The following is a 12231-nucleotide window of genomic DNA, read 5'->3' on the forward strand; positions in this document are numbered from 1 at the left end:
TTTAATTTTAAAAGCAGGTCAAATCAATTCTGATTCAAAGTGAATTGATTCTCAGTCAAACTGTTTTGGGGGTGATTAGATTTGAATTTGAATCAAAACAACATGTTTCTATTTGAATTCAAACTGAATAGCAATTTCCGTTTAAGACACATCCCTACTAGTACTAATCCAGAAGACACCTTTATAATTGGGGATGGAAACAACTTCCCTTCCAAGCGGAAAAGATGTCATTTTGTGTTGAGTACAAAAAAGAAAAGAAAATATCAATGCAAACTACAATTATGAGCTTCCTCACCACCATCACCTATCCATTTCAAAAACAGATATCTATGAAAGGACTGTACTGGCCTCTTCCACCTCTGTTATGATTCTTTTCCAAAATTACTGCACAAACCCATGCAGGTTTCTTCAGAAGAACATAAGAACAGCCCTGCTGGATCAGGCCCAAGGCCCACCTAGTCCAGCATCCTGTTTCACAGCCTCTGGGGAGCCCACAGGCAAGAGCTGAGGGCATGCCTTCTCTCCTGCTGTTGCTCCCCTGCAACTGGTATTTAGAGGCATCCTACCTCTGAGGCTGGAGGTAGCCATTGATAGACCTGTGGGGCTTACTCTCAGGTAAATGTGCATAGGATTGCAGCCCTTGGTTTTGAATTTCAACAAACACACATTCACAAAAATCAGGTTTCCATTGATTTTTAATTCCACTGTGAATTCTGAAGAACCACAATTCCAAATTGCAAATTCAGATATGAACTTTTTGACTGAAGATGTATGAACTTACAAAAATAAACAAACTCAAATTTACACAGTAAGGATAACAATCTGTTAGGCTTTATGGCTCAAACTAAAGGGGGGGAAACTATCCAGATCTAATTCTGAACCTGGTATGAGTAGTAAAAGTTATTTGGATCTAAATGTACAACTTATTTTGAAAGCCACAGAGGGACAATTCCTTTACTAGGACAAACTGAATTGTCACCAAGTCATGAGCAAGCTTTTGAGTTCTCCAGAATTCTTCTTCAGGGTGGATGTTAAGCAGAAGGGGGGTGGGGGTGAAAAGGCAGAAAAAGTTGGACATGATGTAAAAAGCCCTAGGCTGCAGTTTGTAACTCTTAAGATGGACTGCAGTGGGACCGTCCATATTATTATAGGTACTGTATAATTATATTAGCCTTTGCTAGGTGCAGAGGCTAATCTAATTTGCACCTAGCAGGGTGTAACTTAATTAAATCTGCATAACACCTTTTACACTGCATTTTATTATGATTGTTATATGTCCAGCCTTTCTCCCAACCCACCCCCTTTTGTTGTTGTTGTTGTTGTTGTTGTTTTGCTTAACATCCAGCCAGAAGAAGACTCCTGCAAAACTCAAAAACTTGCTCATGGTTTTGTGACATTTGAGTTGGCCCTAAGAAATATATTATCCTACTGTGACTTTGGGATTTTTTGTCCTAATGAACCAACATGGCTATCTACAATTTTTGTGTATCGTGTGTGTTTCAGTTTCTCTTACTTTACCAAAGCGGCACTTTCCCCATTAATGCCAACTTCCAGAGCTTTTTTTTTAGCCAGGACTTGACAATAGGGATTTTAGGCAAGCTGCACTTTACACAATGTTACCCTTCCCCTTCTGCAAGTTTCTTTCTCGCTTGTGGGGAAACAGACATGTCAAGATATGTCCTGTATCGACTCCCCTTTTGGGAGGGTGATGTTGAACAGACAAACCAAGGGAGGAGAAAACAACCCCTCCTCCCTGCCACTCTTTCGGACTCAATTGCAGCCTCCAAGGCTTCTGTTCAGCTAAAAGCAACCCACACTGTTAGTGAAAGAAACGAGAACTGTAGGCAATGTGTAGTTTGGCCCACTCTGTCCTCCCAGCATTTTGCCACATGCAGCCTTGCTGCCGCCAAACATCATCATAAAATCATCATCTTCTTTCTTGACAACTTTGTGAATAGAATTCCGTGAAACAACACTTCCCTGCAAAGCGTGTTTATTTCAGGGAAGCCCCACTATGGAGAGGAGAGCTGGTCTTGTGGTAGCAAGCATGACTTGTCCCCATAGCTAAGCAGGGTCTGCCCTGGTTGCATATGAATGGGAGACTTGATGTGTGAGCACTGCAAGATATTCCCCTCAGGGGATGAAGCCGCTCTGGGAAGAGCAGAAGGTTTCAAGTTCCCTCTCTGGCTTCTCCAAGATAGGACAAGATTTTTTTTTTTTTAAATAGGACAAGATTTTTTTATAGAACCAACAAACTACCAAAGCATACAGTACATTGCCAAAGCACAATTATATACAAAGTGGTTGTTTGTACATGATATATCTACAAAGATTTACACACAAGGATTTGGAAACCCACAAGGTTATGAAGTATATGCAGGTAGTACTGTAACTCGGGGGTGGGGGATTTCAAGGCACATCAGGTAATCGGGGGGGGGGTTACGTCTGATGTCCATTTGTCCCATTTCTGTTTAGAAGAGATACTCTTGTCTTTTTGCACACAACCATACAAACTTTTCCAGAAGAGATTTACTGTCTCATCTGCGTGAACCTCTTGGTCGCGTCTTCCCTCCCTATTCCTATGCAGGAGCATTGCATAAATGACATACAGGTTTACTAACCTGATTACAAGAAGGGGAACGTTCCAATTCCCTAGTATGAGGGCACCCATTCCGTCCCGTTTCCTTGAAGATTTCTTTCTGGGACCTCGAAAGGAGGTTCTATCGCTCAAACCCGAGGTTAGTTCTTCCCAAATCTGTTTTTCCAAATCAGGCCACTCTAACAGCTTGCTTACTCCCTGCCACACTCTTTTATTATTTATTTATTAATTATTTATTTATTATTAAAACTTTTATACCGCCCTTCCAAAAGGCTCAGGGCGGTTTACATTAAAACACCATTAAAATCAATTAATAATTAAACAAAAATTATAAAACATAAAACAATGATTAACAATTAAAAAACATCATAAAACAACAATTAAATAATCAAAACCATTTAAAAACAAGTTTTAAAAAGCTGAGAAAACCTGGTTGAAGAGATGTGTTTTCAGGTGTTTTCTGAAAATTGCCAGAGATGGGGAGGATCGTATCTCAGCAGGGAGCACATTCCACAATCTCGGGGCAGCAGCCGAGAAGGCCCGTCTCTGTGTAGCCACCAAACGAGTTGGTGGCAACTGGAGACGGACCTCCTCAAGTGACCTCAGCGGCCGGTGGGGCTCATAGCGAAGAAGATGCTCTCTTAAATACCCAGGGCCTAAGCTGCTTAGGGCTTTATAAGTTATGACTAGCACTTTGCATTTTGCCCGGAAACCTATTGGCAGCCGGTGTAACTCCATCAACAAGGGAGTAATGTGGTCTCTCCGAGATGACCCAGAGACCAACCTGGCTGCCGCATTCTGAACCAACTGAAGTTTCCGGAATACATACAAAGGCAGCCCCACGTAGAGTGTATTACAGAAGTCCAGTCTGGAGGTTACCAACAAATATACCACTGTTTTGAGTTCATTGATCTCGAGAAACGGGTGCAGCTGGCGTATCAGCCGGAGCTGATAGAAAGCACCCCTGGCCACCGCATCAAACTGAGAAACCAAGGAGAGACATTGATCCAGAAGTACTCCCAGACTGTGAACCTGTTCCTTTTGGGGAAGTGTGACCCCGTCTAGAACAGGCAGATCAAAATCGTCTCTAGAGTTCCGACCCCACACAATAAGTACCTCCGTCTTATCTGGATTCAGCTTCAGTTTATTCTCCCTCATCCAGCCCATTACTGCTTCCAGGCAGGCATTTAGGGAGGATATGCCAACTCCTGAAGAAGTTGACATGGTAAGACCCAGCTCCAAATTCCCTGATGATCTCTCCCAGCGGTTTCATGTAGATGTTAAAAAGCATTGAGGGACACCATACTTAAGCTCAGATTTTGAAGAGCAACAATCTCCAATCGACACCATCTGGAATCTGTCCGAGAGGTAGGAGCGGAACCACTGTAAAACAGTGCCTCCCACCCCCAACCCCCTCAGACGTTCCAGAAGGATACTATGGTCAATAGTATCGAAAGCCGCCGAGAGATCCAAGAGGACCAACAGAGTCACACTTCCTCTGTCCATTGCCAATTGGAGATCATCCATCAGGCTGACCAAGGCAATCTCCACCCCATAGCCTGCCCGAAAACCAGTTTGAAATGGGTCTAGATAATCAGTTTCCTCCAAGACTGCCTGGAGCTGAGAGGCCACCACCCTCTCAATTACCTTGCCCAGCCATGGGAGATTGGAAACTGGCCTATAATTGCTCAACTCTGAGGGATCTAATGCAGGCTTCTTTAGAAGAGGTCTAATAATTGCCTCCTTAAGACAAGGAGGCATCCTGCCCTCCCTCAGAGAAGCATTTATGATTTCTACCAGGCCGCCTACAACAGCCTCCCTGCTAGATAGAACAAGCCATGTTGGACAAGGATCAAGAGAACAAGTGGTAGGCCTCACCGCTCCAAGCAACTTGTCCACATCATCAGGAGTCACAAACTGAAATTGATCCAGTCGAATCGTATAAGAGGAGCTACCACACACTCTTTTAAGAAATGTGAGTGGGTTTCCCTGAATGTTTTACCTAGCTCACTAGCTTTCTGTTTGCAGGTGATTTTAGGGCACTCTTGCTGGTCCTCTGGGAGCCATGGCTTAGCTGCATTAAGTGGTAGTACTTGATGGTATAAGCGCCACCTTGTTTCCCATAAATGGAAAGGGACTTTTTTCTCCTTAAAGAGAGATAGGGTGATCAGGTTGCAACACGTACTGTGAAGTGTGGTGTTTGTAGTGTTTACGTTCTAAATCAGGTTTTAAGAAATTCTAGAATCTCTCCATAAATTGTTTTCCTTAGCTGCTTAACTGAGGAGGATCCTTTAAATAGATCCGGTTCAACCTTCCATTTTTTAAGTGTGAATAACAAATCTCTCAAGTAGTCCGGGTGTTCTCTTTTTAATACTTGTGTGATATTACCATTGAAAGCTCCTTTCCCCCACCATGCTATGCACCATGCTGACTTGCGCCAACGCAGAGCGAAAAGCGAGACCCAGGTTTTTTGCAGGAGGTTGGACATATTATGGACATTCACGAAAATCCAGTTTCCAAAATTGTAGGACATGAATTCAGTTACAAAATAGGATTGCAGGGCAGGTAGGGCTAGGCCTCCCCGCTCAACCTCCTTAAATGCTACCGCACAGGCCCAAGGGAAGGACGCTGTGTGCCATACTAGACGGAAGATCTGGCTTTCAACTCTCCGAAGGAGATCGAGCGGGGGAGGATAGACTACCGCCAGGTTATGCACCGGGGGTATCAGGTAAGTCCGGATGTAAACCGCTTTCTGGTACATGGCAAGGCTCCATTTTTTCCACATGGTGATTTTAAGCATTACTTTTTCTTCCCAATCTGTCCAATTTTCCCCCCAGACTTTTTCCTTAATCCCATATTCAATCCCCAAAATGTTTACTGTATCTACCCACTTCCGTTTGGACTCTGGGGCCCCTTTGCTTTTACATTCAGAGATGGGTAGGCACAAGAGTTGCTGGCGTCCGGGGTCCATTTTAACAAATACACTTTTGTCAGTATTTAATTCTGAGCCCGAGATCTTGCCATATTCCCAGAAGAGGTCTTGTATTACAGAGATTTCATTTTCATTCGATAACAGTAATGTAACATCATCGGCATGAGCTACAAATTTTACCCTAAACTCAGTATGCGGTTCTTTGTGGACAGGTGGTTCGGCTATCCCCTCACTCTCCCTCCTCCTCCCTCCCGGGAAGATCTCGCAGGGCGGAGGGATAGAGACCGAGAGTCCTTGCAGATGGGGTTCTCTCTGAATCCTGATCAGGATCAGATCCAGGGCAAAAACATAAAGTAATGGGCTCAGTGGGCATCCTTGGCGGACACCCAAATGCAAAATGATCGGGTCGCCCCGCCATCCATTAATCTGTGGTGTCACCTTTGCATTCATATAGAGCAGCTGTATCCAAGTAACAAATAGGGGTGGTATACCTTTAGCTTTCAACAATGTCCACAGATAATTGTGGTTCACTTTGTCAAAGGCCTTAACTTGATCCAATAAGAGCAGGTGACCTTTCCAACTTTCATTTTGTATAGAGTAAAAAAGTTCTCTCAGCAGACACAATGAGTCTGTCATCTTTTATTATAGCTAACTGGTCATTTTTTAAAGGGGAAAAAATCTTAGTATCTAATTACTGACAATTTCATCCATTTAGGAAAGTCATCCATAACATTATTCAAATAAAAATCCCTGGAAGGGGAGGGGGGACCCACACTCTGAGACAAGATATAGGAGGACTTGTTGCAATTTTAAATGCATTGCACCTTTTAAAAATACCCCAAAGACTAGGATTATATATAACACTTATTTTACATAGTTCTGAAGTCTGTAATACATATTTTAATGGAATTTTGAAATATCTGTTCAAACTGCTTCCATTGATCATCCCCTCCAGGAAACCACTGTGACAAATATAAGTGACAAGAATAGCCAAACATTTTGATAGAAGGAACAGTTAACCTCCCTGTACCCTGTAGATTTGTAAGTGATACATCTTGCAATCCCTGGATGCTTGTTTGCTCAAAGAGATACAGTTACCAAATCATCCTACTCTTTCAGATTGATTGGCAATATTTCAAATATTCAAAGATTGAAAGAACGTAATGAAAATCTTGGTGTTAATTTTAATCAAAGATATATTCTACTTAGCCAATGAATCTTTTTTTTAAATGACCACATTTCCAAGCAGTCTTGTCTCTAAGGGTGAATAACTGGCCTAACATCTAGCCTGCAGAAGAATTCTGGAGGTTTTTTATACAGAGTGGTTTATTGTGGGAGGTACAGTGGATCAGTAGCTTGGGAGTACTCCTGGACCCAGACCTCACCCTGATATCTCAGGTGGAGGCCATGGCCAGGAGTGCATTCTATCAGCCTCGGCTGATTCGACAGCTGCACCCATTCCTTGAAGAGGATGACCTCAAAACTGTGGTGCATCAATTGGTAACCTCCCAGCTTGACTATTTCAATGCGTTCTACGTGGGGCTGCCTTTGTACATATAGTCCAGAAACTTCAGTAAGTTCAAACAGCGGCAGCCAGACTGGTCTCTGGGGCAATCCAGAGACAGCATATTATGCCTGTCTTGAAACAGTTACACTGGCTGCCAATATGTTTCCGGGCAAAATACAAAGTGCTGGTTATTACCTTTAAAGCTCTGAACGGCTTAGGTCCAAGTTATCTTAGATAACACCTTCTTCTGCATGATCCGCATGTTAAGGTCATCTGAGGAGGTCCGTATCCAGTTGCCACCAGTTCGTCTGGTGGCGACTCAGAGGTGGGCCTTCTCTGTAGCTGCTCCTGGGCTATGGAATGCTCTCCCGGCAGAAATCTGTAATCTGAGTTCATTACTGTCTTTCAGGAGAGCCCTCAAGACCTATCTGTTTGGCCTGGCCTTCCAAGGGTTGCCAGAACCGAAGGGGTATACTCGTGAGTCAAATGGGCCGTAAGCCAGAATTTGGCTTTTTAAAAGCCAAATCTGGCGTTTTTAAACTACTGTAAACTGTTTTAAATTGTTTTAAATGGTTGCCCTGGTTTTCCAGGGTTTTTAGCTGTTTGAATGTTTAAATTTATTAATTTATTTATTTATTTATTTAACATATTTTAATACCACCCAAAACTTACGTCTCTGGGCAGTTTACAACAAGATAAGACAAAGGTAAAACTTGGTTTTAAAATTGGTTTTATAAATTGGTTATATATTTTGTTTTTATAGTTTTGATTTTAATTGTTAACTGGTTTTAATTGTTTTTATCCTGTTGTAAACTGCCCTGAGCCATTTTGGAAGGGCGGCAGATAAATTGAATACATACATACATACATACATACATACATACATACATTGAGGCAGGTTCACATGATCTGCCAGCAAGCAAGTAGGAGGGAAACTGGAGATAACTAGGGAGCTCGTGCTCCCAACAGTCATGTTGTGTGAACCTGCTAAAGTCCAGTTCTGTCAGACCTTCTTTCGACTTCCATAACCAAGATTTGAAACTGGGCAGGGAATATTGGGTGAATGTTAGGTGGAAGGCTTGGGAATCTGGTTCTCTCCTATTTACTTGCTGGCAGATAAGCCCACCCGGGGAGTCACTGCAGAGCACCCACATCTGCAGTTTCTCTTTCTGATGTTCTCATGCTTTGTTCTTTCCCCACAGAAACTTTTCCACATGGAAATATGGAGGCTGTTCTCACGAGTAGCCAAGACCGGGCTAGGGCAGCTAAGCTCAAGGTTGGCTGCCTGTAAGAACTGCAGGGACCTGCATGGCTCCCAGCGACACCTTGGCAGCAAACCCACCTAGGGAGCCCGCCGGATAGCCAAGGTTACGGGCGCAAGTGTGCCTTTAACCCGGGCTAACTGCTCATGGGTCAGCGCCAGCTGCTCCTAGCCAGTGCTGACACAGGAGCAGGCTTCCAGCCATCACCAGGGGATCCACACAATGCACCACACACTTGCGTGGTGCATTGTGGGACTTCCAGGGGCCAGGATGATGCATCCCAGCCTCTGCACTGCCTGGGGCAGCAGTGGCTTGTTTGGGCACCCAATCTGTGTGCCCAGAAACTCTTCTCAGTCATCTTGAATGTAAGCTGCTGCAGCCTTCCCCACTGCCCGCCCTCAAGCCTGCTTACAGGATCATGAGAAAGGGCTCACTGGGAGTTTCATTCCCCCCATCCTTTTCTCTACCCATCACTATCTATCCCGGTGATCTTCACTAGCTTTCAGGCAGAAAACCTTCAATGTGAGAACCATTTCCCCCTGTGCTGACCTCTATACAGTACAGTACTTTTCTCAGTGCGGGTAGGCCCTTTAAGGGAGACCGAGCCCTCTCTTAGGAGCTCTAGGGTGAAAACACTGAGAAGGGCTGCATTTCCCAGCAATTCTATGCACCTTCCAAGGCTGGGCAGGGACTCAAGAGGGCTCCATTTCCATTAAAGTAGGCCTCAACACTATAAATAGTTATAATATTATAATATTATAAATAGTTATAATATTGATAATAATATCAAGGGGCCCCCCAGAGGCAAGTCATGTGTGAAATGAGTGTGTGTGTATCAGTGAGGGGCCCATTTTAAAATTTTGTCTCTGGGCCCACTCCAGCCTGGTTACGCCCTTGATTATAATATATTAAAATATAATAGTTATATTATACTCAATGACTCTGGTACATTCAGAATCAGTTAGCTTATCTGAAAACATGGAAAATAAACAGTATAGAGATGTGGGGCTGGGGGAAAGACAGAAATGGCATTCATAACGAATTAAGAATGGGGACCAAACAGAGGATTCAGATAAAAGGAGGTAGGGTGAGAGTGAGAGGGGGCTATTGCCTTCATGTCCTGCCCGTGGGCTTTCTGGAGGCATCTGGCTGGTCACTGTGGGATGCTGGACTGGAAGGACCTTGGATCTAATCCAGCAGTGTGCTTCTGATGTTCTTAAATGGCTTGTGTGTGACTGTACCACTTTTGCAGAAAAGAAACAGAAATTGAGAGCAAATTTTGCTTTCTTAGGAAACTTGCTTTTGGAAGTGAGTCCTCATGCTTATTATGGAGAAAGGTTTGAACATAAGCAGAGGTGCTCTTACCCCAGGACTTCCAGGTGGACTTCCACACTCACTCACTCCCCCCCCCCATTTTCTTTGGTCTGTCCCAAGTGGTGTGATCACCGTGCTGCAGGCCCATGCTGCTCCGGGTGGCCAAGTGTGACCTCTGCTTTAGAGACAGAGTGGGGAGTGGGGAAAGAAATATGTGGGAATATGTTAAGTTGCGTGTTGAAATGTTTCTGCTAATGTATATTTGCATGAGTATACCTGTTTTATATACTTACATTCTTCTGAGTTTAGTTGATGTTTGTGCCCTCAAGAACCCATGTGTTAAAAAATACTCTGTGTGTGTGTGTGTGTGTGTGTGTGTGTGTGTGTAGGGGGATAGTGCTTAACATGCAGTGGGAGGGGAGCGTCCAAAGGCCTTCAGGTGAGGCTGCAAAATAATCTAGGTGCACCTCTGCACATAAGAAATGGAAACAGTTTGAACACAATACTGCAAAGGTAAATGCAGACAATAACCGACTTTAAAAAAACAACACTGTTTAGTTGTGGAGCCAACCAATGAACTTGCAGAATACATACAAAGCCCCTTTGGATTTTTTAAATATTTATTTTAAATCCTGTGGCAAAACTACCAGTGGTGATTCAGATTAGGACACTGTCACTCTGGCAGCTCTTTCTTAGCATTTCTGAAGTTGTAAGGGGACCGAAAGTTGGCTCCTAGTGATCAGTAGCATGAAATTGCCTATCCTATGTCACTTGGAGAGGCTTCAAAGCTTTGGGTTGCTGCTGAGCCACCTTTTAAGGGTGGGATACATTTGGAAATAATTAAACTTCTTTTGTCCTAGCATGAGGGCTGGACGCATAGTTGTTAAAAATGGCATTTCCCTTGCAAGTTATTAAATACAAGTGGGTGGGTGGGTGGGTGGATGAGAGAGAGAGGACTAGATGTTCTACCAGACGTCAGAGTTATCGTTTCTGACTGACTCTAGTCGGCTCACAGCAATGTGCTAGTGGCTTTCTTGGGGACTGAGAAAGTGGCCAGGCTAGCCGCGGCGTATATCACTCCTCCGTAACGAGGCGCTGCTTGGGGAGGCTACAGCCGGCTGGCGCCTTCTCCCAAGTTCTCCTCCACCTCCAATGGATGCTGTGTGCCCCCACTCCCTCCCTCTGCCCAGAACATGCCACAGCCTTGTCCAGGACGTTTCGTTTGCGCTTGGAGGCTGGCGCGACTCAGGAGTAGATCTGGGCAAGAAGAACAGGCACCTATTTGAGGAGGCTGAGGGGGAATCGGAGGAGGTCCTGGGTTGGATCCGCGGGCTCTGAAGTAGCAGCAGCTGCCGCGGAGGCTGAGCTCAGCTCCTCGGGTTGAAGGAGGAGGGGAGGTCAGGCTAGTCGTGCCTGTTCCCCTCCCTTCTCTCCCCACCCCGAGCAGATCCATCCAGAGAGCAGCACTGCTTGCCTGGGGAGGGCAGATCGGGAGTGGCGATTTGGCAAAGGTGCAGCCAGCACACCGCGCCGGGCGGCTCTCTACGGAGGGAACCTGCTCTCACCTGCTCCCGCTCCTGCTGCTGCAGCGGGGCAGAGGCCCTGCCTACCTGCGCTTGGCTCGGCTTGCTTGCCTCGGATCCCGGATCTTTTCTTTGCCGGCCGCTCCTGCCGCTGCCCGCCGTCCCTCCCTCCGCCGCGGCCACGATCCTGCTGGCCGGGCTCCCGCCCCCTCCGCTGTCTCCAGGGCTGCTTCTTGCCCAGCGTGCTGCTGCCTTCGTCTCCCGGGCCCGCAGCAGCCCTCCGCCTCGAGCGAGGATCGTGGCCCCGAGCTGGCCATGCTGGGGATCCGCCGCGACCGTCTGCTCATTCTGCTGCTTCTCGGGGCGCTGCTGAGCGCCGATCTCTACTTCCACCTCTGGCCCCAAGTGCGGCGGCGCCTGGCCAGGGCCGAAGCGGACGAGCCGGGCTGCTCTTGCCCCGGGGATGCCGCCGCCGCCGCCGCCTCTTCCTCCTCTTGCCCTGACCCCTCGGCGCGGCCGCTGGACCAAGCGGACAAGGAGAAAAGCAGCCCGGCCGGCGGCTCTAAACTGCGGAGGCTCTTCGCGCACTCGCTCTACAGCGCCCCCGACGGGCCCGCGGAGATGTTGCTCAGCGGGCAGGAGGCGATGCGCTATTACCGCCGGAAAGTAGCCCGCTGGAACAGGTGCGTTGTCTTGTCCTAGCGCGGGAGGTATCACGCAGGGGCTTCCACTCCGCCCCAGGGGCAGGGAAATTCCCCAGTCCACTCACGCCGAGCCACTCTGGTCTAGTCGTCCCTTCTTTCTGTTGGCCATACTTGACCTGAATTGGGTTTTGGATTCTTTCGATCACGAGGGCTAGAAACTTGCTTGTTTTGTTCAAGAGTGCAGTCGGGTGGTTCCTCGGTTTGTTTTAGCAAGTGTATGAGTGAGAGAGAGGAGGAGGATCGGGAGAGTCACATACTCTGCCAGAGGTCACATTGCAAAGTCAAAATGTTTTATGTGCTTTGTTGAATTGTATATACATGTGAATACAGTTGTTAACTGTTTTGAGAGCCATTTTGGCTGAGTAGCGAGAAACCTTAAAAAAAACAAAA

The 12231-nt window shown here is 46.1% G+C and overlaps 1 protein-coding gene and 1 long non-coding RNA gene across 3 annotated transcripts in view; one reads left to right on the forward strand and one right to left on the reverse strand.

Annotated features, from left to right (window-relative positions):
• LOC128348287 (uncharacterized) overlaps positions 1-12231 on the reverse strand; it is a 44447-nt gene that overhangs the window by 11390 nt on the left and 20826 nt on the right. The window lies entirely within an intron of this gene.
• FAM20A (FAM20A golgi associated secretory pathway pseudokinase) overlaps positions 5300-12231 on the forward strand; it is a 60016-nt gene continuing 53084 nt past the window's right edge. The window contains exons 1-2 of one of the 2 annotated variants that reach the window (XM_053304102.1): positions 5300-5327; positions 7448-7515. In XM_053304102.1, the coding sequence (XP_053160077.1) occupies positions 5310-5327; positions 7448-7515 (86 nt within the window). In that variant the 5' untranslated portion in view covers positions 5300-5309. Of the gene's footprint in view, positions 5328-7447; positions 7516-10630; positions 11821-12231 lie in introns of those variants that run through there. The other variant, XM_053304101.1, reaches the window with a different exon arrangement.

The sequence above is a fragment of the Hemicordylus capensis genome, chromosome 2 (assembly GCF_027244095.1).
Source record: "Hemicordylus capensis ecotype Gifberg chromosome 2, rHemCap1.1.pri, whole genome shotgun sequence".
NCBI classification, from domain to species: domain Eukaryota; kingdom Metazoa; phylum Chordata; class Lepidosauria; order Squamata; family Cordylidae; genus Hemicordylus; species Hemicordylus capensis.